The sequence below is a fragment of the Anolis carolinensis genome, chromosome X (genome assembly GCF_035594765.1).
Source record: "Anolis carolinensis isolate JA03-04 chromosome X, rAnoCar3.1.pri, whole genome shotgun sequence".
In the NCBI taxonomy this organism is placed as follows: domain Eukaryota; kingdom Metazoa; phylum Chordata; class Lepidosauria; order Squamata; family Dactyloidae; genus Anolis; species Anolis carolinensis.
Window position 1 is genome coordinate 4,313,907 of NC_085847.1, and position 26,891 is coordinate 4,340,797.

General features: G+C 39.1%; 1 protein-coding gene across 2 annotated transcripts in view; it reads left to right on the forward strand.

Annotated features, from left to right (window-relative positions):
• Positions 1 to 26,891, forward strand: part of zdhhc8 (zinc finger DHHC-type palmitoyltransferase 8) — an 85,072-nt gene that overhangs the window by 46,634 nt on the left and 11,547 nt on the right. The window contains exons 2-10 of one of the 2 annotated variants that reach the window (XM_008119061.3): positions 11,433 to 11,554; positions 12,059 to 12,216; positions 19,029 to 19,201; positions 19,390 to 19,492; positions 19,675 to 19,766; positions 22,406 to 22,538; positions 22,921 to 23,026; positions 23,631 to 23,740; positions 24,967 to 25,059. In XM_008119061.3, coding sequence (XP_008117268.1) covers positions 11,433 to 11,554; positions 12,059 to 12,216; positions 19,029 to 19,201; positions 19,390 to 19,492; positions 19,675 to 19,766; positions 22,406 to 22,538; positions 22,921 to 23,026; positions 23,631 to 23,740; positions 24,967 to 25,059 — 1,090 coding nt within the window. The remainder of the gene's footprint in view (positions 1 to 11,432; positions 11,555 to 12,058; positions 12,217 to 19,028; positions 19,202 to 19,389; positions 19,493 to 19,674; positions 19,767 to 22,405; positions 22,539 to 22,920; positions 23,027 to 23,630; positions 23,741 to 24,966; positions 25,060 to 26,891) is intronic. The other variant, XM_003226275.4, reaches the window with a different exon arrangement.

The following is a 26,891-nucleotide window of genomic DNA, read 5'->3' on the forward strand; positions in this document are numbered from 1 at the left end:
TCCCTGACCCCAGCGTATGTGGGGATGGACAATACTTGGGATGGAAATATACTATAGAATCACACTTGAGAACCTAAAGAGACCCACAAACATGGACAATTCATTCCCTGATTAAGAATAAGCCTAGATCAGAGTTTTCCAAACTACTTTACCCAAATGTTGTTATTTGCAGCAGCAATTCTGTTTATCTCCATTGTGTTATTGGTTATCGTCAACTGGGAGGAGAGGTCAACAACAGCAGAAGGAAATTTGAATAGCTTAGCTGTGTTAACTTTTGCTATAGGCGTTTGCGATGTCATCAAATCCCTTAAAGCTCTTGATTTTCCCTGTGATCAGCAGCATGTGTAATTATAATTACTTCCCCCTAGAATATATCTTTTCCTGAATACCAGGGAGACAACCAAGCTCCCTTTCCTCCGTGCCTTTGGTTTTTGATGAGAATTCCTTATTAGGAGAATTATTTGCCTGCTCAGTGTCATTTCATATTAAGAACATCCAAAACATTTCATAGATAGACAGACTAACAGACAGACCTGTTGGTGTAGATATTTAGATACACTCAAATCATCCTGAGCTGTAAAGGCTTGTGTTATTTGAATGACCATATACAGTAGAGTCTCACTTATCCAACACTCACTTATCCAACGTTCTGGATTATCCAACGCATTGTTGTAGTCCGTGTTTTCAATACATCATGATATTTTGGTGCCAAAAGTCTACAATCTAAGACTTTTATCTTTCTCTCTTTTTCTTACTTTTCTATACCTTGGTTGTTCTCACCCTTTCAATGTAGTATAAAAATTTAATGAAATTCTTTTTAAAAAGTGATATTTTGGTGCTAAATTCGTAAATACAGTACAGTAGAGTCTCACTTATCCAACACTCGCTTATCCAACATTCTGGATTATCCAACGCATTTTTGGAGTCAATGTTTTCAATATATTTTGGTGCTAAATTCATAAATACAGTAATTACTACATAGCATTACTGCGTATAGAACTACTTTTTCTGCCAAATTTGTTGTCTAACATGATGTTTTGGTGCTTCATTTATAAAATCATAACCTAATTTGATGTTTAATAGGCTTTTCCTTAATCCATCCTTATTATCCAACATATTTGCTTATCCAACATTCTGCCAGCCCGTTTATGTTGGATAAGTGAGACTCTACTGTAATTACTACATAGCATTACTGTGTATTGAACTACTTATTCTGTCAAATTTGTTGTATAACATGATGTTTTGGTGCTTAATTTGTAAAATCATAACCTAATTTGATGTTTAATAGGCTTTTCCTTAATCCCTCCTTATTATCCAACATATACGCTTATCCAACGTTCTGCCGGCCTGTTTATGTTGAATAAGTGAAACTCTACTGTACATGTATTTATTTGGAGCAAACTCTATTTTCTATCATGTATAATGGAAAGCAAAACTGTCACAATTTTGCCTGCACTCTTTGAGACAAGCCACCTTAAATTTTATGCTGCTCTCTTAAATTTTATACTGTAAGTCCTTAGGGTGGTCATATTTCAAAGAATAACTGCACCCTGTCTAGTGTTCGGTGTATCGATGGGAGAAGAAAATGGTTCGGTTTACATTACAATGCAAATGTACTTAATTACGCCTTTCCAAAGCAATATATTTGGTTAACAATGGAAGTTTGGGTTTCCCGGCGGAGTTGTCCACTACCATGGCATCCTCAGAAATGCATATGTTAGTAGAAACCATGTTCAAAAATGCGATACCTTCGGAAAATGGCTTGCAAAAATAGGCACTCTTTGAGGACATCCGTACAAAAAAAAATGTGGATGAATTTCCATGCAATTAAAACGACAACACAGAGGTTTGGAGAAGCCAGAGATTCGAAAAATGGGAAGCAAAGAGAAACCACAGTGGAACCTTTTGTCCATCCTTGGTTTAAAACTTTATTGTCTCACTATTGTGGTCCCTTAGGCAACAATCCTTAAGAGGAAAGATATGGACAACTAAGACAACCTCTGAGGATGCCTGCCATAGATGTGGGTGAAATGTCAGGAGATAATACTTCTGGAACATGGCCACACAGCCCGAAAGACATACAACAACCCCAACTAAGACATAGTTTGTACAGGGCTTTGTATATTGATAAATCAGCCTTCACTTGGGTGGTGGGCAGTGTGGTGTTTGTGGAAGACATTGGCAGGGCTCATGTACATGTTCATGGCGCTCACTATAATATTTTTTTATTTTTATTATTTTACTATAACCTACAATGTCATTGGAGGGAGGGCCATTGGTGTCTCCTGAGTAGTGGAGTAGTTAAAACTGTTTATTGAGACAGGAGCTTGTCTGTGTAAGTGTATACCCCAGCCACATACACACATACATATTTTCACTTGTATTATGTGTATAGATAATTGAAGCATTTGCTGCACATTTTTGCTGATGTAAATGTCTAAAACAGCCACTAGGTGGCAAGCTACACAAGTTTTCCATGACCAGTTATGGGGTTGTGACCCAGTGTTTAAGAAACTTTGATTTAATGCTGTTAAACTGTATTATACTGACCATTTGGACCAAATTCCAAACTGCATTATATAGCAATTTAGATGGGGCCTTGGTCCTTCACCCGGTCAGGGAGAAGCTGCATATCGATTGAAGTAAAAAACATTATTTTTAAGTGTACACCTAAATGTATAAACTAGCATGTGCAAACCTGGGTCTTTTTATCTTCCTTTTGGAGGGTGAGATTCTTATGTTTGCAATATGCAAAAGAAAAGAAATCACAAGGATAGGATGATATTGTAGGCATTGACTCTGTGACCCATTCCAATGTTGGATTTTTGGGGCATGTGTTTTACAGCGCAATTCTAGACATGTTTACTCAGACCTAAGCCCGTTGCTTTCCATGGACTGTTTTCCCAGGTAAGCAGCCGGCGTGGGTGGCACAGCTCTGATCAGAACTCCCCACCAAGGGCAGTGATCTCTCACGTTTTCAATCAATTCACTCTCCCCGGTATATTGAGTGTACATCACTGATGTTTGGAAAGTGTCCAGATCGCAATAGAATGCTCCTCCGAAGGCCATCAGATCTTATTAAACCACAGCCAATTTCTCCTCTCCACATTTCATTTTAATAATTAAACAGAGTTAAGTCAGATAGATTTTTAACCTTGGGGTATTATGGTTTTTCGCTATATTTTATTACCTCATTTGTTCTGTTTGAGATAGATAGGTAGATAGGCAGGTGGACATGCAGACAAAAAGACAAGTAATGGATACCATATTTGGCAAGATTTCTGCCAGTGTGTTGACGAAGGCTTTCATGGCCGAGATCACTGGGTAGCTGTGTGTTTTCCAGGCTGTATGGCCATGTTCCAGAAGCATTCTCTCCTGACATTTCACCCACATTTATGGCAGGCATCCTCAGAGGTTGTGAGGTCTGTTGGAAACTAGGCAAGTGGGGTTTATATATCTGTGGAATGATGTCCAGGGTGGGAGAAAGAACTCTTGTCTGTTTGAGGCAAGCATGAATGTTGCCATTGGCTAGCTTGATTAGCACTGAATGGTCTTGCAGCTTCAAAGCCTAGCTGCTTCCTGCCTGGGAGAATTCTTTGTTGTCAAGTGATTAGCTGGCCTTGATTGTTTCTTTCTGCCAATGATTGGTGCCAATGAACAGTGGAACTTAATGTTGGAAATAGCAACCTTCATCAAGCCTTCTCTAGTTTGTTATTGATCTTGTTGCTTACTGTTTGTATGTATGTTCTGGTATGCCGCTTCCTTTACTCTATGGTTTCTGAGAAGTTATAAAAGGGGCTGCAGACTACATGCTCTCTCTCTCTCTCTCTCTCTCTCTCTCTCTCTCTCTCTCTCTCTCTCTCTCTCCCCCCCCCCCCCCCTTCTCTCCTTTTGACTATGTGTCCTGTTGTTAGCTGTATGGTTATTAGAGAGAGATCCTGGCCGGATGGCACAGAGAATGATCTCAAACATAACTGAAACTGGATTGATAAGTTTTATACCTGTGTATGCTGAACACATGACAGTTGTGAGTAAACCAAAAAATGTTATTTTTATCCATTTTTGTTTCTTGAGTGCATGATATAAAACAAGTTGTTTTACGGGAGAGAGTGTGTGTGTGTGTGTGTGTGTGTGTGTGGATATATATATATATATATATATATATATATAGCACTGAAAAACACTTCTAAAGCTCTGCTGTTTTTATGCATTGACAAATCTCTGTTTTCCTAACAGATCACAGATAACAGGTTATTCAGTCTAACAACTGAAGCCATTGCCTAGCATGATTATATCTGGTTGTATACCACAAGAGAAGATTCTACTCTAAAGGGTTTTTGGCTCTTCTCTGAAAGGTCATGGTTTTCTAAAAATTATGATCTCCAAAAGATGTTTTTTCCAAAAGGTTATAAATGCCATTTTCCAAAATTTAACGCCACTCTCTCCTTCTGCTGATGGACAAAGGCAGCGGCTCACAATATTTTGAATATCTGAGTCTCTTCTGGCACCACCACAGGCATTTTATGATAGCTGGATCTCCCATAAAGTCCTGATGTGCGATATTGTGGGGTATTAAAATGGTGCGAAGTGTGGAATTTATTCCTAAAGGTAGGGCTGGGAGAGTGTTGGTGGCGCCAAAGTAGCTGTTTGTTCGAAGCACAAAACTGAGCCAGTTTTTGACTCAAATTGGAATTGTCAGCAACCAAACAATAGTTTTTGTGTGTTTGAAAGCTAAATGAGTCCCAAAGCCCCACTGTTTCATGAGAACGGTAGGCATTCACATCTCGTAACTGCTGTTTCTAATTTGCACATGTGCATGTGCATACATATACATATGCACGCACCACGGAGAGGAATGAAACCGCTTTCCTATTGTTTGACGGATTGTATTTTATGACTCACAACATTTCCCCCTCCTCACTTTCTAGGGCAATCATCTCTAAATATGGTAATGTGTTTGTGTAAAACGGCAACTTCAAAAGGAAGCAAGGATACAAGTAACACTCCAGAGTGTGTGGTGCTTTGCATTTAATTAGACTTATCTCCCAGTGCACCCGCAAGATTTTTAATTATCAGCCCATTTTTCAAATTGGGACCTAAGGATGGAGATGGGGAGATTTTACACCTCATATCTGCGAGGAAGCTAGGATGAAATGACAGTATTTCCTTGGAAGGAACACAACCTAGTGTTGGAATATCTTAATAGCTTCAACTATGATGTTAAATGACCAGCAGGAGAACCACCACTATTTACAAGAGGCTCCTGGGTTTATGTTGGTTTTTCCGTCCATCAAGGGAGACATCCCAGTGCTGTTCAACATCTTTATTAATGTCTTGGATGAAGGCATTGAGGGCAGGATGATCAAGTTTGCAGATGATACCAGATTGGGAAGGATAACGTATTCTCCAGAAGACACGATCAGAATTCAAAATGACCTCCACAGATTAGAGAGTTGAATGACCAAAAGTAACAGAATGAATTTCAGGAAGGAGAAATGTAGGATGGTCCACTTAGGCAAGGAAAAAGTGAAGTGCAAAGATACAGGATGGGTGACGCCTAGCTCCACAAAGAGATCTTGGAGTCCTCGTGGACAACAAGTGGAACATGAGCCAACAGTGTGAAGCAGCAGCTAAGAAAGCCAATGGGATTTTGGGCTGCATCAAAAGGAAGATAAGTGTCTAGATCAAGGGAAATAATGGTGCCCCCCTATTGTGCTTTGGTCAGACCACTTTACCTGGAATAATAACCCTGTGTCCAATTCGGGGTACCACAATTCAAAAGGGATATTGACTCTAAGCTGGAAGGTGTCCAGAGCGGGGCAACTAAAATTATCAAAGGTCTGGAAACCATGAATCCCTCTTAAAGACCTAGGTCTGTTTAGCCTCAGATGAGAAGGATGAGAGGAGACATGAGATCCATGTTTAAAAATCTGAAAGGATGCCATAAGGAAGAGGGAATAAACATATTTTCTGCTGCCCTGGAGACTAGGACTCAATGGAGCCATCAGTTCACTTTTGTGTGTGTGTCAGGAGCGACTTGAGAAACTGCAAGTCGCTTCTGGTGTGAGAGAATTGGCCGTCTGCAAGGACATTGCCCAGGGGATGTTGCCTGGATGTTTTGATGTTTTACCATCCTTGTGGGAGGCTTCTCTCATGTCCCCGCATGTTGCTGGAGCTGACAGAAGGAGCTTGACCCGCTCTTCCTGGATTCGAACCACTGACCTATCGGTCAGCAGCCCTGCTGGCACAAGAGTTTAACTCATTGCACCACCGGGGTTTTCCTGCTTTGTGCCGAATGAATTTGCTTTTACCTGCGGCGTCATTTGGATGCCTCAGGTAAAAGCGTAGGAGCTCGCACATTTTGCAAGCTATGTAGATGCGCCTACAGTGTCAGCATGAAGACATGATCAAATCCTGTAAAAGCTTAATGATCTTGGCTTTACCTCTTCACCCCATCTCCTTCATCTATCTCTCGGTTCCTGATGTATCTACAATCCTATGTATCTGATGAAATCAGACACTGTAAAGAGTGAGCAACCAAAAGCGGTTTTGAATTAAAGCCCTCTTTGGTGGTTATGGACCAATTTCAAATGCACATTTGATGGCAGAACCCTGAGGACTAAACACTAATTCATGGTAAATAAAAACAAATGGAGCTGGATCAAAGAGGCAAGATACCAGGATCCTTTGTTATTGTCTACTTTCACTCTGACATCCCATCTTGTGTTATATGTATTTTAATAGTGTTGTGTTTTACTGTTCCATTTTCACCCTGTTGTATTCCACTTTGAGCCACAAGGAGAGGCGGATAATAAATCATCAACATCATCATTATATAGAACATATACTAGACTATACAGACTGAAGGTGATCTGGGGGACAGATGCTGAGACAGAAATTCTGAAATCCATTTGGTTTCAAATGTGGTCAACTCCATTGCGATATTTTGAGTCAGCATCAATGCGAAAAAACTCTAAGAAGAGTGCATCAATGCCACTATATTCCAGACTATATTCCATCAAATATGGGGCTGGGAGAAGCTTGTCCTAACATTGGAGAGATTGTGACAGTTCTTTATACATATGTGGCACAAATGCCTTCAAATACAGTACATGCTTTTTAAATATCAAATGAAATGTCTCATATCAAACTGTGGTCATTTTGCTACCTTGGTTGCTAGTGATTGGGAAAAATTGTCAGAATTTAGTATCATCTCCTAGAACAATCGGACATGACATATTGACACTGATGGAAAAACACGCTTATGAAATCCATGCTTTGAAAGGCTCAGAAACTGGTGACAAATGACTAGAGACCTTCTCCTTCGCATTTATTGAGCATGTCAACAAACTCTGAAAGTTGATGGGCCTTTCATCCCATCAGACATACTTCTGAAGACCGCAGAGTAGTGAATGCCAGTGTGTCAAGAACAATAACAAACAGCTTTCTGGGTAGATATTTGTGAAGTAAATGTTTTCGATTTCTTATTTGACTGCTTTGATATTCTTGTACAATCACAAACATATTAATAAGAAAGGACCAGAGCCAGAAATGTGCTTTTTTCTGGGTGAGAGAGGGATAGAAGGACAGCATAGCTGAGGGACGGAGTCTATGTTCTGCGTCTCAAAAGTCATAGGTTAAAACCTCACAGCTCCAATTAAAAGATCAGGCCACTCCTACGGTAAGGTGGCATGCAATTTTTAAAAAGTGTTTTTATTGTACTTTGTTCCCACATAGGGGAGCACAATTACAAGATTTTTCTTTCCCATACACCATCGTGACTTGGTTGGCTTTACTATACCCATAGTCTTAGGTGAGGGTGTCATTTTGTACATTGCTTCGAGCGACACAAAGTGTTGGATCAGCCTTGATCTGGTAGAAGGTGAAATCAGTTCAAATTCCAGTGCTATGTGTTAGTAATGAACAGCCTTTTTTTTCTCTGAGTGCCTTTCAAATGTGTTGTGCCACAATTCGCATCATCCCCAGCTGGCAGAAATCCCCCAATCTCTTTGAGGAAAGGGCAGGAGATGCCCCCCCCCCAAAGAAGACCATCTGCATACCCCCTTCTCCTTTGTTTTGCATCAGTTGCAAGTTGCTTAAGGAAGCCGTCCGTGCATTATCTAGAACAAGGCTCTGCCAACTGAGTGGGTGAAATCAGATTGCTAACAGGCAGTCACTTGTGACATTTCCTAGAGGAAAGGCAGTTGGGAGAGAAAGTAAGATAAAAGCTGCGCTGAAGGGTGCTGAAGCCACAGACAAAAATAAGCAGAACATGGCACTGCATTTAGTCAAGAGTGTCGCTCAAAGAGGAACAATTTCATTCTGTGTCTGCCAGATGTTTTGAGATGTCACTGTCATCATCCCTGATAGCTGCCCAAGCTGGCTAGGACATCAGGGCAGACCAAAACCAAGTTGGGAAGGGCTGGCATTGTCACCATTAGGGCTCATAGTCCCTGGACAAATCTTAGCCTAAATGGTCCTTGAATCTGACTCTCAGGCTGGACCTACACTGCCATATATGTTGGAAATAACAACCTTCTCAAGCCTCCACCAGTTATTTGTTACTAGCTGTGCCCAGCCACGCGTTGCTGTGGCATTTTCTGATATGTGTTGGTGAGAAATTGTTGAGGTAGTGGTGGTATTGAATGTCTCTTGTATGGCAGTCTTTATGTTTAGTATGCACACTGAAGTGGATTATATGGCAGTGTGGAGTCAAGATAATCCAGTTCAAAGCAGATAATATAAGATTCTAAATGGGTTATATAGCTGTGTGGAAGGGCCTTGAGTCTACACTGCCATATAATCCAGTTAAAATCTGATAATCTGTGGAAGAGGCCTAAGTGAGGCCTAACTGTGCCTGTCCCCTGGGCTGAGTAGGTTGCTAGGAGACCAAGTGGGCAGAGCTTAGCCTTCTAACTGGCAGCAATTGGATAAAAACTATTATTCCTCTCCCTGTAATTAGGACTTTATTTTTCTTTTCTTTTTGTTGTATCAACCTAGAGCCGTGAATGATGGGTTGTGTTGTCAAATTTCGAGGTTGGGGGGCCTGTAGTTTTGTTGTTTTGTCCGCTGCCCTGATGCCACCACTCTTTTATATATATAGATGTATCATATATAATTCAGATTGCTTACTGTATTGTATATGTGTGTATTTATGCAGTTTTCCTTAACTCTTTGTTGTGGGTGGGACTGCACACCATGTGATCAGATCTGGGCTTGTTCAGAACTCAGACTCCATTTTAGAAACAGTATGCTTTAGACTACAGTAGAACTGTATGTTTAGGAATCTCAGGAACTGTATGCTTAGAGACTTTAGTAGAAACAGATGTATGCGTCTGTTCCACTTTTGCGTCAAATCCGCAAAAGTGGAGCCTGCCAACACGGAGGCCCAATTGTACTTCACAAATACGTGGCCCTTCTGAAAATATTGCAGTACTGCAACTCCTACCTTTCCTCACCATGTTTATTATTTTCATTGACGAAATATTTATATCATGCCCCAGATTATTCAAGGTTTCTCAGAGCAGTGTGCAACAAAATCAATTTAGACAATTTCAATTGTGAAGCTGTCATTTGCAGTCTAAAAACATATTATGCTACCTAACAACATGGAAACTAGATAAAAGCATTCCTTCGATAAAAATGTGTTAGAACAGAAATCCTTGAAAAAAAAAGATCCATCTTATCTTGGTGCCAAGATGAAGCCAAGGGTGTTTCATAATCTAAGTACCAGGGAAAAGAATGCTCTCTCCATTCTCTCGCCCAGTGTTTTGTTCTCACTGGGAGGATTTGAAGGAGAGCTCCTCCAACAGACCTCAAATCCTTGGAGTGGAACCATTGACTATTGCTGATGGACAATGCAACCCATCAACCTTTGGAAGGCCACATGTTTCCCACCCCCTCCAGAGTCTGGATTATAGTTCAGAGATAGAACACAGATTGTGTTTACTGAGGATGTCCAGTTGGCACTCTACTTTCAAGGAGATTAGGGGTGCGGGGCCCTTTGCAAAAGTGGGAAAAGTACAAATCCTAAAACATCTCTAGGAATCTCTAGGTCCTCTAGGAGGATTCCATAGCAGAGATATCCACACATTTCATGTCGGTGACACACATTTCAAACATACACCATATCGCGACATCCAGTGGCTTCTGTACACTGATCATATCATGCAGTTCAATCTGCATTATAATGGCAGTATAGATAGGACCTTAGAGAGGTCCCCTCTCAGGTTAAAAGAAAGTCTGTATCTTCTCATTTTCCCTCTCATGGTAAAATGTCATGTGGAACGGCTTCTCTCAAAGCGTTTCCAGATTCAAGATTTTCTCCAGCCTCCTGGCTAATTTGTTTTCTGGCAATTTCCAGAAAACAAATTATACAAGGAACAGGGAAAGGGTGGAGACCAGAAACTCTGGCTGATGCCCACAATGATTCAGCGTGTCCTGCATTTAAACTTTGGTGAACTCATTCAAAATGTGCAGCTCCGCTAAATGAACTGATTTGTTTCCTCCCGTCAGGGAATGTGGTGGTAACTTCCCAATTAAACGCTTCCTGTTAATTTCCTCCTCGGCAACTACTCGGGTCACAAATGACCCCTGGCTTACTCTTTTGATCAGGTGCGTCTACACTGTAGGTAGAATTGCAGTTTGATCCCACTTGAACTGCCACAGCTCAGTGCCATGAACTCCTGGGAATTGTCGGATTACAAAGTCCAAGTGGTGTCAACCTTCCTGCATTCTACAATGTTGGCATTATTTGCTAGAATTGGACTTCCTGGCCCTGTTCCTGGGTTTATTTGGGGCATTGATTCATAAAATTATATTGGATAGACCATATCAGCTCTTGTTGTGAGCCAGTTCACAACCAGTCTTTCCACTCGAGAGTGGTAAGGTTCATGTAGAGCTCTCATTGAGGATATGGCTGGTGCTCTCTTCCTACATAGCTGGGAAACAATGTTCATCATTCTAGATAGTTTGGAGATTCCAGCTTTTCAAAGTGGAAGTCACTATAGTAATCCCTCCACATTTGTGGTTTTGACTTTTGCGGGTTTGATTACCCATGGATTTGATTAAAAGTGTTCTCTCTAGGAATCTCTAAATCCTCTCGTATAACCCCATGGTCAACTTCTTCTAGTGATGTTGGAGGACCTAGAGATTTCTACTAGAGAGAACACCTCTTTGGGAATCTCTAGATCTTCCAATGTGATTCTATGGGCTACTTCAAGCAGATGTTGACCATAGAGTCATGCTGGCAGACCTAGAAATTCCTGGAGAGGTAAAAAAAATTAGCAATGTCTTTATTTGCGGTTTTTCGTTTTCATGCTCATTGAGCCTTGGTTTGAGCAGTTGACCAGATGACCTTTCTCTTCTTCTTGAAAGCTATAATGGGTTGGGTCCTCTAAATAATCTGCTTTCTCTCTTGTGTCTCTGCGCAGGTGTCCCTGGTTGACAAGAGCGGTCTCCCCAGCCATTCCCCTGTACAATGGGATTGTGTTCCTGTTTGTGCTTGCAAACTTCAGCATGGCAACATTCATGGATCCTGGGGTTTTCCCACGAGGTAAATTTGAATGGGGGCAGGAGACTGGTAGATGGGAGGAATGAAATGCATGTGTGTATATGCTATGGAATCCTGGGATTTGTAGTTATGTTGTGGGACCAGAGCTCTCTTACAGTATAGAGCTCTCTAATACTAATAGCTCTCTGAGATATTAGTAAGTATCTCACTAAATTACAAATCCCAGAATTTCATAGCATGGAGTAGTGGCAGTTAATGTGGTGTCAAACTTGGTATAATTCTGCACTATGGATACAGCCTTAGTCTGCGCTATTTGGAATTACTTATTGTTTTGCTTTATTCAAATAATTTTGTGCCTCTTTTACTTACTTTCTTTGCTTGTGTCTTCTTCCTTCTCCTCCTTGTCCTCCTCTTCTTCTTCCTCCTCCTCCTCCTCCTCCTCCTTCTTCTTCTTTTTCTTCATCCTCATCCTCTTCTTTTTCCTCTCCTCCTCCTTCGTCTTCCTCCTCCTCGTCCTCCACTCTTTTGTGGTGGACCCGTGAGCAGCAGATGAAGACGAGGATAAAGATGATGATTTCCGAGCACCACTCTACAAGAATGTGGAGATTAAAGGAATCCAAGTACGGATGAAATGGTGTGCCACCTGCCATTTCTACCGGCCTCCACGCTGCTCCCACTGCAGTGTCTGTGACAATTGTGTTGAGGTAGGAAAAAAATACCTTCCATCATTCTGTCACCAGGTTTTCGAGACTTACTGAATCTGAATGTACAACTTGTGCTTATATAGCAGAGCTTTCCAAATAGTGTGTCGTGGCACATTAGTATGTTGGCCGCAGTATGTAGGTGTGTCACGCAAACATCAGAAGACTATGTGAAATAAGCAATACATTCTGTATTTTGAAAAATGTAAATGAAAGGTTTTCATGAGATGTGTTTTTGTCCCAATACCTTTTATTATTATCATTTATGTATGTGTCTATATCTCTTCTAAGGGGGTTGCTTTAACCTCTGGTTTGCTAGTAAAACTGAATTACTATGTTGCAAAATGATGCATGTCTAGAAAGTATGTCACCAACATGAAATGGTTGGAAAGCTCTGCTATTTTTCATTATTACCAGTACCTTTTATTTCCATTATCATTATTACCATTATCATTATTACCATTGCCATTATTACCATGTATGTATGTGTCCATATCTCTTCTAAGGGGGTTGGTTTAACCTCTTGTTTGCTAGTAAAACTGAATTACTATGTTACAAAATGATGTATGTCTAGAAAGTATGTCACCAACATGAAATGGTTGGAAAGTTCTGCTATATTTCATTATTACCAGTACCTTTTATTTCCGTTATCATTATTACCATTGCCATTATTACCTTTCATTATTACCATTTATGTATGTGTCCATATCTCTTCTAAGGGGGTTGGTTTAACCTCTTGTTTGCTAGTAAAACTGAATTACTGTGTCGCAAAATGATGTATGTCTAGAAAGTATGTCCCCAACATGAAATTGTTGGAAAGCTCTGCTATATGCCTGTTGTACTCTGGCCTGGATTCACCTTTGCATCACACAAGAGTCCAGTATTACTAACTAAACAGTTTATTGAAGAAAAGTCAATATAAAAAAAGTAAATAGGCAAAAGGCAATACAAAAAGCAATGCCCCACAAAGCAACAAGAAAAGGGGCTATTACAAGACCATACATCAGAGTTCCGTTTCAAAAGTGAAAAGGTACATGGAAAAACAGGAGTCCAAGCATAAGCATAAATCCATAACCAGGAACACAGGAACTTCTTCCAAAACATGAATCCATGAACATGAGCACAACACTTTCCTAAAGAACTTAAAGATAGACTTGAACGTGAAACAAGACCAAGATGTACACGGTAATGCAGCGTTACCTGCTCTGACCCTTAAATAAACATTCCTTTAATTTAAGGACCATAAAGCCATGAAGTCATGCCTTTGACATCTGCTCTGTTGCTGCAAGGATTTCTCACTCTGTTGTTTGTCACGGAGTCTCAAGCAGAATCATGATCTAAAATCCTCCCATTTCCATCACTGGAAAGCCCATCAGTCCTCACAACCTTTGAGAGAATAATCCCCTCATTTTCATTCTCTGGCTGAACCACAATAATGCCCACTTTAGGGTGACTCAGAGTTTAAAAAAGTCCCTGTTTTGGGCGACAACTTGTATAGTTGTATTTCAGAAAAAGTAACTTTGCCAGGCTGTAGGAGGAAGAGACAAAGGACCAGAGCATGGACAGCTATTATCAGTTATTCTTTACTCCCCTTTTAGGTGTTGACTGAATGTGTGAAAAGATGTACAATCTCTTTACAGTGTATGCACGCTACACAATTTATTCTTCTCTTCATAAAGAATCTGGCCATGCTAGTATAGCAATTTTGACACATGGTACTTTAGAGGTCTTGTTTTATAGAAACCTGACATTGTTGCTGATAAATTGGATGCCTTAATGATGCCCGCAGGGTGCTTAAACTATTAGCTCAAAGAAGCAAAGGCATATTGTATGTGAGTGCAGAGGACTGCAGCACCTCTAGTTTATGACCAGGTAAAATGTTTATCCAATCTTTCATAGCCAACTTCTTTTCTTTTTTTTTCATAAGATGACATATTTATATGCAAGTAAAACAAAAACAAAAGTAATACGCATCGGAAATACACAGTTAGCTCGTGTGACTATGTGCAGTGTGTAGGTGTGTTGTGCGAACATAGGATACCTCTGATTCTATGTGAAATAAGCGATAAATTTATATTTAAAAAATATAAATGAAAGGTTTTCATGAGATATGTTGTCCGCATATATTTCGTTATTACAATTTATGCATGTCTCTTATAAGGGGCTAATTTAACTATCGGTTTGCTAGCAAAGCTGAATTACTGTGTTGCGAAATGATGCATGTATAAAAGTGTGTCACCAACAAGAAATTTTTGGAAAGCTTTGCACTAAAGCTGTTTCATGGAACTATAGATTTGGAGGTATCCAAATGGATAGGAAAGACATCTGGTTCAGAGATGGGGAGATTTTGACTCTGGTTGTTTGCGACTTCAGTTCCCATTGGCTGGTTGTTGCCCAACCTCATGATTGTGTTTCAAAAATGGAGTCCACCAACATCCCTGGACCAGATGGCCTCCACAGCTCTATCCAAATGGATACCTCCAAATATATAGTTCAGTTAAAATTGCTAAGTTATATATTTACAAAGATGGGAACCTGATGGCTCTCCACACCAGAAGTCCACCAACATGCGAAGAACCATCAGTTCCCTATTCCAGCTGTATCACAACATAGTTCAAGGCAATAATGTGTCCATCCATATCAAAACATGGACCTCCCAAATCCAAGGTTTGGTACATTTCAGATAAGGGATACACAACCTAGGCAGATCCATACAATGAACTTTTGCCCATACAGGCTCTTTTCTTGGCCAATTATAAAACTATAAGCAGGGAAATTCAAAGTATTTTGTTCCCCCAGCCATTTGAACACAACATATCCCCAGCATAATGCTATCAATCCCTATTATGATTGGCTCTAATAGACAGCATTGCTCCATTATTAAGCTTTGAATGCTTACTGAAGAGAATCAGAAGGGCCATTAACATCTCTTGAATCAATAAATTGTGTCCTGAAAGCAAGCAACCTATTGATTTCTCCTCTCCCTCCTTCTTGTGTGTGGGTGAAAGTCCTTTGTATCTATGCATCCCTCGGCTGCCAGGAGATTTGGTCACCCCAGAGACTGTATGCATTCATTAAGGGGAAAACTATAATTCAGTCATTTCATTGACTTGTCGCTTTGACATTTCACCATTACTTAGAGATGTGTGGAGGAATAATAATCAATAATCAACTTTATTTGTATCCCGCCCTCTCTCCCAAAAGGGACTCGGGGCGGCTTACAACAAAAATACAATATACATAGTAATAATAGCAACCAAAACAACACAGATCAACAACTGTAATACAAAAACAAAAGCAATACCAATATATCAGTATTGGTATAAAACATCTATACATGAAATCTACACCTAGAAATACGCCCTTGAACCATATTGTATATACATATAATATTCATAATATTATATTGTAATACGATATAATACTAATAATACAATATAATAATATTAATTATATATTATATTTTAATAATATTAATTATCTATATATATAAAAGGGTAATGAAATTTCGGCCTAGGACAAAACAACAAAACTACACATCCCAGAAACACTAAACTTGGCAGCACAACCCCTCATCCATGCCTCTACGTTCATACAACAAAAAGAAAAGAAAAACAAAGTCCTAATTAGAGGGAGAGGAATAATTGTTTTTATTCCAATTGCTGCCAGTTAGAACGCTAAGCTCCGCCCACTTGGTCTCCTAGCAACCCACTCAGCCCAGGGGACAGGCAGAGTTAGGCCTCAGGCCTCTTCCACACTGCCTATAAAATACAGATTGTCTTATTTTAACTGGATTATATGGCAGTGTAGACTCAAGGCTCTTCCACGCAGCTATATAACCCATTTATAATGGACTTAATGTCAGGGGAAAAGTTTTACCCTTTACCTTAACTACCACCAATTCCTCAATACTTTATTTCCCATACCACCATACTTCGCCACAGCAATGCGTGGCCGGGCACAGCTAGTATATTATATTTTACATGTAATATTACTAATATTACAATATAGTAATTTATTACCAGTATTGTACTATGCTAATAATATAATATTGTATGTAAATTTAATTTGTAAGCTGCTCCCCTTCGGGGTGAGAAGGGCGGCATATAAATGTAACAAACAAACAAATAAATAAATAAATAATAAACCATGCTACAGCCAATATGAAAAGAAAGGAAAGAAGTTGAAGCTCGTAGACCTGACATGAAGCCAAGATCTTGGTTGACCAGTGGTTGCATGGAATTGATGTGGTTCTTTGAACTTGGAAAATATGGATTGATTTCCCTTCTATTGAAGTTCAGTTGTGCTAGACTCAATACTGGATGGCTTCAATCTGCATTCAGGTACAAGAAGAATTCCTCCCGCTTCCTTTTCATTAAATTGCCTACAATGGATGTTTCATTTATATGGATTTCGCATTGTATCTAGCGACGTTTTTTCTGGGAACACTTTGCCCCTTTTGCCCTTTGAGTGCCTTATTATTATTATTATCTATTTCTCCGTATGATGCATTAGGGACTGGTTCAAGGGCCCTTTCCTTTTGCAAAAGAGTCTACTGGGGACACTGTACATAAGGAACAAACAGAGCATGAATAGAGCAAAGTCTGTTTACCATTTCTGAATGTAGCAATTTAGACGGGACACAAAGACAACAGTAGAAGCGGAGAGCAGAATTGCGCACTACACTTGATATGAGCAAGACGGTCCAGAACATACTTGCTTTTGAAGGGCCAATTACGTGTTCCTCTTCAAAAACAGCGGCAGCAAGAAAATCACTAAAGCTTTCAGTAGGGAAAAGAATATGACCAAGTATTTGGTAAACACTTAAAACAGTAGGATTGGATTCACAGGATGGGGAGAAGGTAGATCTGTCCAAATGGAAGAAAACAATAAGAGAACAACTCTTTTCAGATTTGGAAATGAATGTCTCCAGTTGGCATGGTCAGAAGCTGTGTTGGCTCAGGAATTCTAGGAGCTATCATCCAAAAAATAAGAGTGGTCAAAACTCTGTTTTCTGCCACATCTCTCTACTAAATCAGGGGTTGCAAAGTTTCAGGTCTTGTTGGATTTCAGCTTCCATCACCCACATGGTCATACATCTCATACAACACATTGGTGACATATTTTTTGACCATGCATCATTTCATGACACAGTAATTCAGTTTTACTAGCAAACCAGAGGTTAAGCCAACCCCTTCTAAGAAATACAGACGCACATATACCTTATATACGGTACAAGTCCGGGCTTAGCCCCTTGTAAGCCACTCCGAGTCCCTTCGGGGAGATGGGGCGGGGTATAAAAATAAAATAATAATAATAATAATAATTATTATTATTATTATTATTATTATTATTATTATTATTATTATTATAGTATAATAATAGAATATAAGCCAAGGCACCTAATTTTACCACAAAAAAACTGGGAAAACATTGACTCCAGTATAAGCCGAGATTCCAATAAAATTACATTAATTGAGGCATCAGTAGTTTAAATGTTTTTGAATCTTTACATCAAACTGTAATTTAAGATGTGACTGTTCAACTCTGATTAAATCATTATTTTCGTCTTCTTCAATGTAAATGTGCTTATGTATCCTTTTAATAATAATAGAGTGAAATAATAAATGTAATAATAATAATAAATGCAATAAAATAATAGAGTAAAATAATAAATGTATTAATAATAATAAAAATAGAGTAAAATAAATGTAAAAGTAACAACAATAGAGTAAAATAAATGTAATAATAATAATTAGTAGAGTAAAATAATAAATGTAACAATACCAATACTAGAGAAAAATAATAAATATACCATATACAGTAGAGTCTCACTTATCCAACATTCGCTTATCCAACGTTCTGGATTATCCAACGCATTTTTGTAGTCAATGTTTTCAATACATCATGATATTTTGGTGCTAAATTCGTAAATACTAATTACTATGTAGCATTACTGTATATTGAACTACTTTTTCTGTCAAATTTGTTGTATAGCATGATGTTTTGGTACTTAATTTGTAAAATCATAATCTAATTTGATGTTTAATAGGCTTCTCCTTAATCTCTCCTTATTATCCAACATATTTGCTTATCCAAAGTTCTGCCTTCCCGTTTATGTTGGATAAGTGAAACTCTACTGTACTTGAGTATAAGCCGACCTGAATATAAGCCCACCAGGACCCTCACCCGAGTATAAGCCGGGGAGGTTTTTTTTTCATTCTTAAAAAAGGGCTAAAAAACTAGGCTGATACTCGAGTATATACAGTAAATTGTGATAATGAAATGTATGGGGACACTGTAAGGGATTTTCTTGTGTTAAGAGGGAAAACTACCCAAAAAAATACAGCAGATCGTCCAAAAATACAAAAGCAGAATACTTATGGTTGAGCATTCAGCTCACAGCAAGCAGAGCGTGAAGTGTCATGTGGCTGTAAAGAATTTAGAGCTTAGGAAGCTCAGTCTTGAAGATTACAAAAGGTTTATTTACAAAAATAATAACTACATTTCTTAATAGTAAAATTGCTGGGTCCTAGCTACTCTAACTAACCCCATCTCTTCTAGGCTTCTAGGGAAAAATAGCTAAGCACTACATCTCTCTGACACACATGCAGAGAGAGATCTCAAAGCATACAGCCACATTCGCTATATACTAAGATGTAAAAAGCTGAGATTCTCAAAATGGGTGGTTCTGTTCTTGTTTAGAGTTTCTGCCGACATCCTGGATGATAGAAATTGTGTAGCATCTTCAAACCACTGTTCATTTCTCTCTGCATAGTTGGATATTATGCTTTATCTTTTCCTCTCTTTGCCAGGATTTCGACCATCATTGCCCATGGGTGAATAACTGCATAGGACGGAGAAACTACCGGTATTTTTTCCTTTTCTTGGTGTCCCTGAGCGCTCACATGGTTGGGGTGTTTACCTTTGGGCTCATCTTCATTTTGCACCATGCCGAAAAGCTGGGAGCTGTGCATACTGCCATCACGTATCCTTCTTTCAGTGTATTCAGAGGCTGTGTGCCTCTGGGAATATTACTTCTTAGAAGGCCAACAATGACATAGAATGGAGCATCTTTGAAAAATAATCACAAAAATAACATGGGGAAGATTATATTTTAAGTGTCTGTATCGTTATCCATAAAATGCTTGGATTTCCTTAATGTTGACAACACAGCATGGCAGTCATGTGTGTGGCTGGGTTATTCTTCATCCCCGTCATTGGTCTCACAGGTTTCCATATTGTTTTAGTAGCCAGAGGACGCACAACCAATGAACAGGTATTATTATTATTATTATTATTATTATTATTATTATTATTATTATGTGATGATGATGATCATACATTACAATTCTACTGGCATTTAGATAGCATACAATGTAATATTTTAAATATACAATATTATATTTAAATAATAGATTTGTAAAAGCCATATTAACAATGTGTATATGTTATTTGCAGGTGACTGGGAAGTTCCGTGGAGGAGTAAATCCTTTCACGCGAGGATGCTGCGGCAATGTAGAACACGTTCTCTGCAGCCCTTTGGCGCCCAGGTAAGCAAGGGAAGAGAAACCCGTAACACTAATAGCAACCATAGAAAAACTAGCAATTCTGCATGTCAAAAAAGGCCATCCCACCCGTTCTTTCTTTTTAGCTCACATAGTAATGAATACAGTGGTTTGTGTCATCTAGAATCAGAATAAGTGTTATTAAATTCATCTGTGGACCATAGCAGGCTGGAATCAGATAACAACGCATACATAAAAATACAACCGCGTTCAAAGGGAATAATTAGCCAAATTAATGAGTAATATATATTCACGTATTGCTTGTAACACACACACTATCACTAACATGGGAGGCATACTTTTGAAGATTTATATCCAGAATCGTTCCAATATTTTCAGGTCTTGTTGACAATTTACAGAAACACCGAGGAAGCCAATTAAAACGTATCCAGTTAATTGGCTGAGGTTTCTTGAACGGGAAGTGATTATCGCAGTGTTGTTATTACTGTATCTGACACTTCACAGAGTCTCAGCAGAAAAGAAATGTTGACATCAGGGGAAGATTGAGTCAAGAGTAATAATAAATGCAAATGGGAGGTGCAAAGATATCAAAGGATTAATGCAAGCAGACACAAGCCCCTTCCACACAGCTGAATAAAATCCACATTATCTGCTTTGAACTGGGATATATGGCAGTGTGGGCACAGATAACCCAATTCAAAGCAAATATTGTGTGTTATTCTGCCTTGGTATTCTGGGTCATATGGCTGTGTTGAAGGGCCCACAGTTAGTCGCTGGTCTAGTGTAAGTCTCAGTAAGGCATCTGAGATAACATGCATGGGATTGTGCTGATAGTTAAGTATACATTTCATTTGAGTTGGAAGTGAGGGCAGCAAATGATAACTTGACATTGGCTTCTTTTGGATTGGCTAGGAGTTATTGTGATGGAAACAAGTCATCTACACCACTGCTTCTTAAACTGTGGATCCTAACCCCAAATGAAGTCCTCTTAGCTCAATCTTGGGGTCACAAAAATGGCAACAGGTTTCTGAATGCCATCTAGTGGCTATTTTAGTTATTACATGAATCTGTTAGCAACAATATGCAGTTTTTACAGCGGACTCTGCAGAAAATGCTTCAACCGTACTTCATAAAAAAGGAAATCAGCCTGTTTGGAAAGCCTTGCAAGTGCTGATTTATTATCAATAAATGCTTGATTTTATACCAATTTTATATACTTATATATCTATATACCTGGGGTCACATCACAATTTCTGGGGCAGAAAGAGTCACAAGTGGAAAAAGTTTAAGAAGTTCTACACTGTAGAATGAATGCCTTTTCATACCACTTGAACTACCATGGCTCAATATTATAGAATCCTGGGAGCTGGTTCCATTGTTCCATAGCAAAGAGCCATGACAGTTAAAGTAGTGTCAAACTGAATTAATTCTACAGTATGGATGCACCCTACATGGGCTATGGGTGTGCAGTCTTTCTTATTTTCTCATTTGTTATGTCTACAAGGAGGATATTGGAAGCTTTCCCTCCTAAACCCAGTGAATTGCAGTTCAGAATTATGTCTGGACCCTAAATGTTCAAAACACTCTGAGGGATGAGATCAGTAGTTATCTGGTATATTTGTTCCTTTTATCTCCAGCCCCTTTTAATTGGTTTCATTGCTTATCAAACCGCGTTCAACCTCAAGGCAGGCTTATATTGATTGCAGTGTTTTTAATAATTATTTCATCATCCTAGTTTGCACAATCATCTGCCTTTACACAGAACACCCACCGTCACCTGAACAAAATCGAAGTCCCTCCAGCTAATCTTTGCCCCCCTAAGCATGATTATTGATGGAGGCTTTGGGTTTCAGTCTCCCTGACAACTTTTATGATTATGAAACAGAAAATTCTCTGTTTGGCAAAGAACAGAAAAGGGAGTTAATTGGAACTGTGATATTTTCAATATGCTTGCAATGATCTCGAAAGCCAAAAGAACAGGAGAAGTGTGTGTATGGCAAGATGTATTTTAATTTAAATATTTTAAAATTTGTCTAGTGTGGATTGTTAGCCGTCTTGAGTCCACACGGGGAGAAAGGCGGGGTATAAATAAAGATTAATATAATAATAATAATAATAATAACAACAACAACAACAATTTAATGGTATTTCATTACATTGGGGTAATGGTTTTGTTCAAATATTTTACAGTCTGTATTTAAGTGTTTTTAAGATGTTTTAAGGATGTTTTAAGATGTTTTAAATTGTTAGATTTTAGCCTGTTCTTGTAAGCTGCCCCGAGCCCTAGGGGAGTGGCGGCATATAAGTTTGAATAATAAATAAATAAATATATTTATCAGCAAAATAGGTCTATAATTCTGAACTTGTAAGGAATTTTGATCTTCTTTTGGGATCCGTGTAATGTTAGCTTCTTGCTTCATCTCTGGTATCTCCTTTTAAAAAAATCTTGTTGAAAGCTTTGTGAAGTGGTAGTGATTTTCATCTGCTAAGGCTTTTTAAATAAACTACAGTGAAGCCATCTGGTCCTGGTGCTCTACCTAATTTCAACCCTTGGATAACTGTTATCTCTTCATGCATTGTAACAGTTTTTGTTTCTTCTCCGAGATAGTTGGGAGACTCTGCTTTTGAAGATATTCTTGTATTTGACCCTTACCTGCCCTCAGGTACATTGTGGAGCCAAAAAAGAAGCAGCCTGTTACGGTTAAGCCGCCTTTCCTGAGACCAGATATAGCAGAGCGGCAGATCACAGTGAAGATCAGCGACAATGGCATCCAAGCTAATCTCAACCGGAGTAAGGTGAGCAGGTCAATTTTCTAGCAGATGGGTGGGCCAATGTCAGATTTTGGCCCTTTTGTTGTTTTGTAGCTCCTGGCATTTAATCTGGCCGAGGAGTCCGATCTAACAGAAATTTTGTCAAGGGAAAAAAATGTGGTGAAATTTGCATCACACCTACTAGAGGGCATTTGAGTCAAAAACGCCTGAACATGGAGGGACCTCATGTGACCCAAAAGCTTCACCTTGTCCTTCTCATAGTAGAGCCAGCTTCTAGCAGTGGAAGAAATAAAATGGTATATTGTTAGGTCCATGAAGCTAATCAACACTTGAAATTAATCTTGGAGGTCATCTAATCCCAAGTGCTGCTTGAATTTTAATTAACATGTTTCATGGTTATTTTCAGTCTAAAGTTAGCCTGGAAGGGCTGGAAGAGAAAGCCATGGATATCCAACCTCCTCTCCCACCCAAAGGAGATTCTAGCAAATACAGCGAGCTGGGCAGCAGTGAAGGTACGATGTTTTATTGATGTTTTACGTTTGAAACCAATCTTGAAATCTTGGGATCTTTAGTGAGCTGGGCTGTGATACAGAAACGATTTCACCAGAGAGAGAGAAACATAGTAGGGTGCTCTACCTTCCATTCATCAGGTAGTAGATGATGGGAAAGACCTCAAGGATGAAGAAGTGCTGTTGCGAGTCAGAAGAGATGTGTTGACCCAGAATAGTAGGCTCTTAGAGACATAGAAACCTAAAATCATAAAATTGGAAGAGACTCCAAGGTCCATCATTCTCCCATTTAGTCCTGTTCCTGGGGCACTAAAACGTGTGTTGGCCAGTGTTATGGCAAAAGTCAAATGGCAAGGAGTTACAACCCTTCAGCACTTGGGCAGGACCAGTCCAAAGCCTGAGAGTATTTCCTTATCCTGGAAGATCTTCCAAACTGGCACTGACAGTTAGTCCTATGAAGTAACTTCTACCATAACCTATGGTTTCTACTTTCTGGTATATTTTCTGAACATATGCTTGTCCAGAAAAAAGGGGGGACCAATTTTTTGTCCTTTGTGACCATCAAGACAGGAGTAATACGTTTGATTTCTCTCTCTTTTTTTTTTAGAGAGTGGCCTTTCCCCCAAACTGATCAGCCCGCCCACACCAGCGATGTACAAGTATCGCCCAGGTTTCAGCAACAATCCAAAAGTCCACTACCATGGAGCGGCTGAGCAGGTAAACGTTAATCTAGTCCCGACACCATGGAAACCTCCCCCGACATTGAAAGATTCAACGTGCCACACAACTGACACCAATTGGTACTATCATGTGTACAGAAATCATACATAAATACATGCGTACATTAAATTGCATGTTGAAGAGGAGAGATAGTAGATTGCACAAAGCCTACTGGCTATTGACCAATGAACCCTGCAGAAATTCCATACGACATTGAAACAGAACCTGAATTTTCAATCCATATAAACGGTATATATGGCTCAAGAACAGCCCAGTAATATATATATATGGTGTTTTTGTTTTTTGGTCTGTTCCTGGGTTTATTTGGGCCAGTGATTCAGAAAATTGCATTGAATAGACTGCATCAGCTCTAGCTTCTTGTATATAGTGATCATAGTTTCCTATGGACAAGCAGACGGCAACTGGTAGATGGCACATGCTCTGTATCTCAAAAACCAGAGCTGAGAAGAGGAAACAGGTGCCATTTTTGGAGTCAGAAAATCAAATAGACCCAGAAATAGGTCTAACATTTGAGGCTAACATTCAAGGCACCAAAATGTGTGTTGGCAGGTGAAATGTAGATACCCCACACACAGATGTACATGTGTGTATATGCATATATATATAGAAAGAGAAAGATTGTCAGAAAAGTCAAAATACAATTACATAACAGGAAAAACACATCATGATTACAAGATAGATACAAAGCATAACAGTTTAAACCAGATCACATAATTGGACACCACAAACAGTGTAGATAGACCAAGCAAAAAAACCATTGGGACTCCAGTAATATATCCAGCTGATTTCTATTCAGCCAAGGTTAGTTGACTTTGTTGGTTATCTAGAGAAAATCAAGATGAAAGAAATATTTAAAATTACCCAAAACCTGGGCAGTACTTAGATGGGAGACCGACAAGGAACGTAAGGTGATGTAGACTATATTAAAAATAATCTTGCCTAAGAAAACCCAATGAAATTCATGGGGTCATCCTAAGTCGATAGGAGACTTGAAGGCACATAAGCACATTTTAAGAAGACATTGGTTTCTAGGTCGTTGATAAGCTGGTTTCATGCATAAAATGATTTCAGGAACTCTTGTCGCACCTTTGAGACCGACTGAGAAAAAGAAATGTGTAGCTCAAGCCTTCGTGGCATCATGGATGCAACTGACAAGGTCCACCAAAGCTCATGCTGGAAATGTCTTTTTCTCAATCTCAAAGGTCCCACAGGATCCCCTGACCTCTTTTTATACTTTTTGGGAGTGTACCTCCCAGAAGCTGGTTGGTGGATTCTGGGAGCTCCAGTCCGACGAGGTAAGTTTCCCACCTGCTGTGTTTCTTGTCGTACGAGTGAGACTTTGGTCGGTCCCTTTAAAAAAGAGAAATGCAAGGCATCTTGCGAGAATCCAACTATGCCATCAATAAACACCAAAGGCATTGAAGGACTACGCCTAGAATATAAAGGCACCCTGTTCCTCAAAAATAACATACATTAAGTTTAATCAACTGGCACAATGAATAGGTTTTTAATGGGTTTTTAAGGGTTTAAACTGTTTGTTTATCTTTGATACTGTTAATATTTAATTCTATGTTAATGTTTGTGTATTTTAAATAATATTGTATTAGCTTTATTGTAAGCTGCTTTGAGTCACCACTTCATCACATTTATTAAATTCCACCATGTCCTACACTTAAAATCCCACTGTGTTCATCATCATCATCATCATCATCATCATCATCATCATCTTATTATTATTATTATTATTTTGCCATTTTCCATGCTGTGTAGTCCTGGGAAAAATAGTTTTTCAAGGTCCATACTCTTCTCTTGGTGTATTTACAATATGGAATAAATGCCCTTGCACCCCACCTTAAATGCCATGGCCCCATGCAATGGAGTCCTCCTGAGAGTTATAGTTTCCCAAGGTCCACACCCTTCTCTATGGTGCAACTGAGAGAGAGCGGAAAAGTACATATTATTATTATTATTATTATTATTATTATTATTATTATTATTAATTTATAATTTATAATTATTATTCATAATTATTTATTGTTGTTGTTTTTAAATCAGTCATCATCCCATCATCATCATTATCATTATTAATATACCACTTTTTACTCTCAAAGAGTCTCAAAGCAGTGAACAGTGGTAAACACAATATCATTATCATTTTGACAGGGCTTTTTGGCCGTTGTATTACTTTTTTCCAATCTGTCCTGAGTTGTTGTCCCTCCTCATAATGACAATGCAATAAAAAGGCAGCAAACGGTTCAATGAATAACACGACAAATTCCTTTTAAAGTAATGTCACAAGTAATGGCAGTGCATTAAAAAAAAATACCATAACGAGTAATGGGGAACAAATTGCTTTTTAAAAGGAGCTTTCGGCTCTTGTTTTGTATTTGGTTCCTTCGAGGCTCTCTACCGCACATAAAGCAACCCTGCCCTTTAACCAGGGTCTTTTTTAACTTTGAAAAGCGAGGCAGGGACATGGATCAAGAAATCCCCCCTTTAAGAGACTGGCTTCTAATGGTTCATAAATCTCTCTCAGAGAGCCTGTCTCCTAGTTGATGGAAAGAGCTCTCGTGAAAGGCAGCCTTGCAATATGAGATTTCAGCGTCAAGTTGGCCATGTCTGGAAAGCTTATTATCTCCAATGCTTCATCTTATTGCCTGACAAATGGCTTCCTGCTTCTCTTTGTTACTGTTTTCTATGTTTGTGCTTGCTAGAACTACACCTCCAATCTGGAGCAAAATATTCGGAAACGGCAGGGCTGTCGAAACGGGACTTTCAGGGACAGCGGGGTACGAAAGCGGAGCTTAATTAAGTTTAAAATATAATTAGTGACACCTCAAAGTTCCTGTTATACTGTAATTCCAAGTATTTAAGTATTTGGTTGCTATAATTGATGCAGAGCTGGTTGAAGTAACCTATGTGCAGCCTGAGGATGTGTACAGTATCCTTGGAGATACATATGTTCTAGACCACATAGGTCAAACTCAAGGCCCATGGGCCAAAACCAGTCCGCCATGTCCTTTTATGTGGCCCTCCAGATACTGGACTACAACTCCTATATTCTTCTTCATTAGGCACCCTGAGTAGAGCTGATGGGAGTTAGGATATAGTCACATCTGGAAGGCTG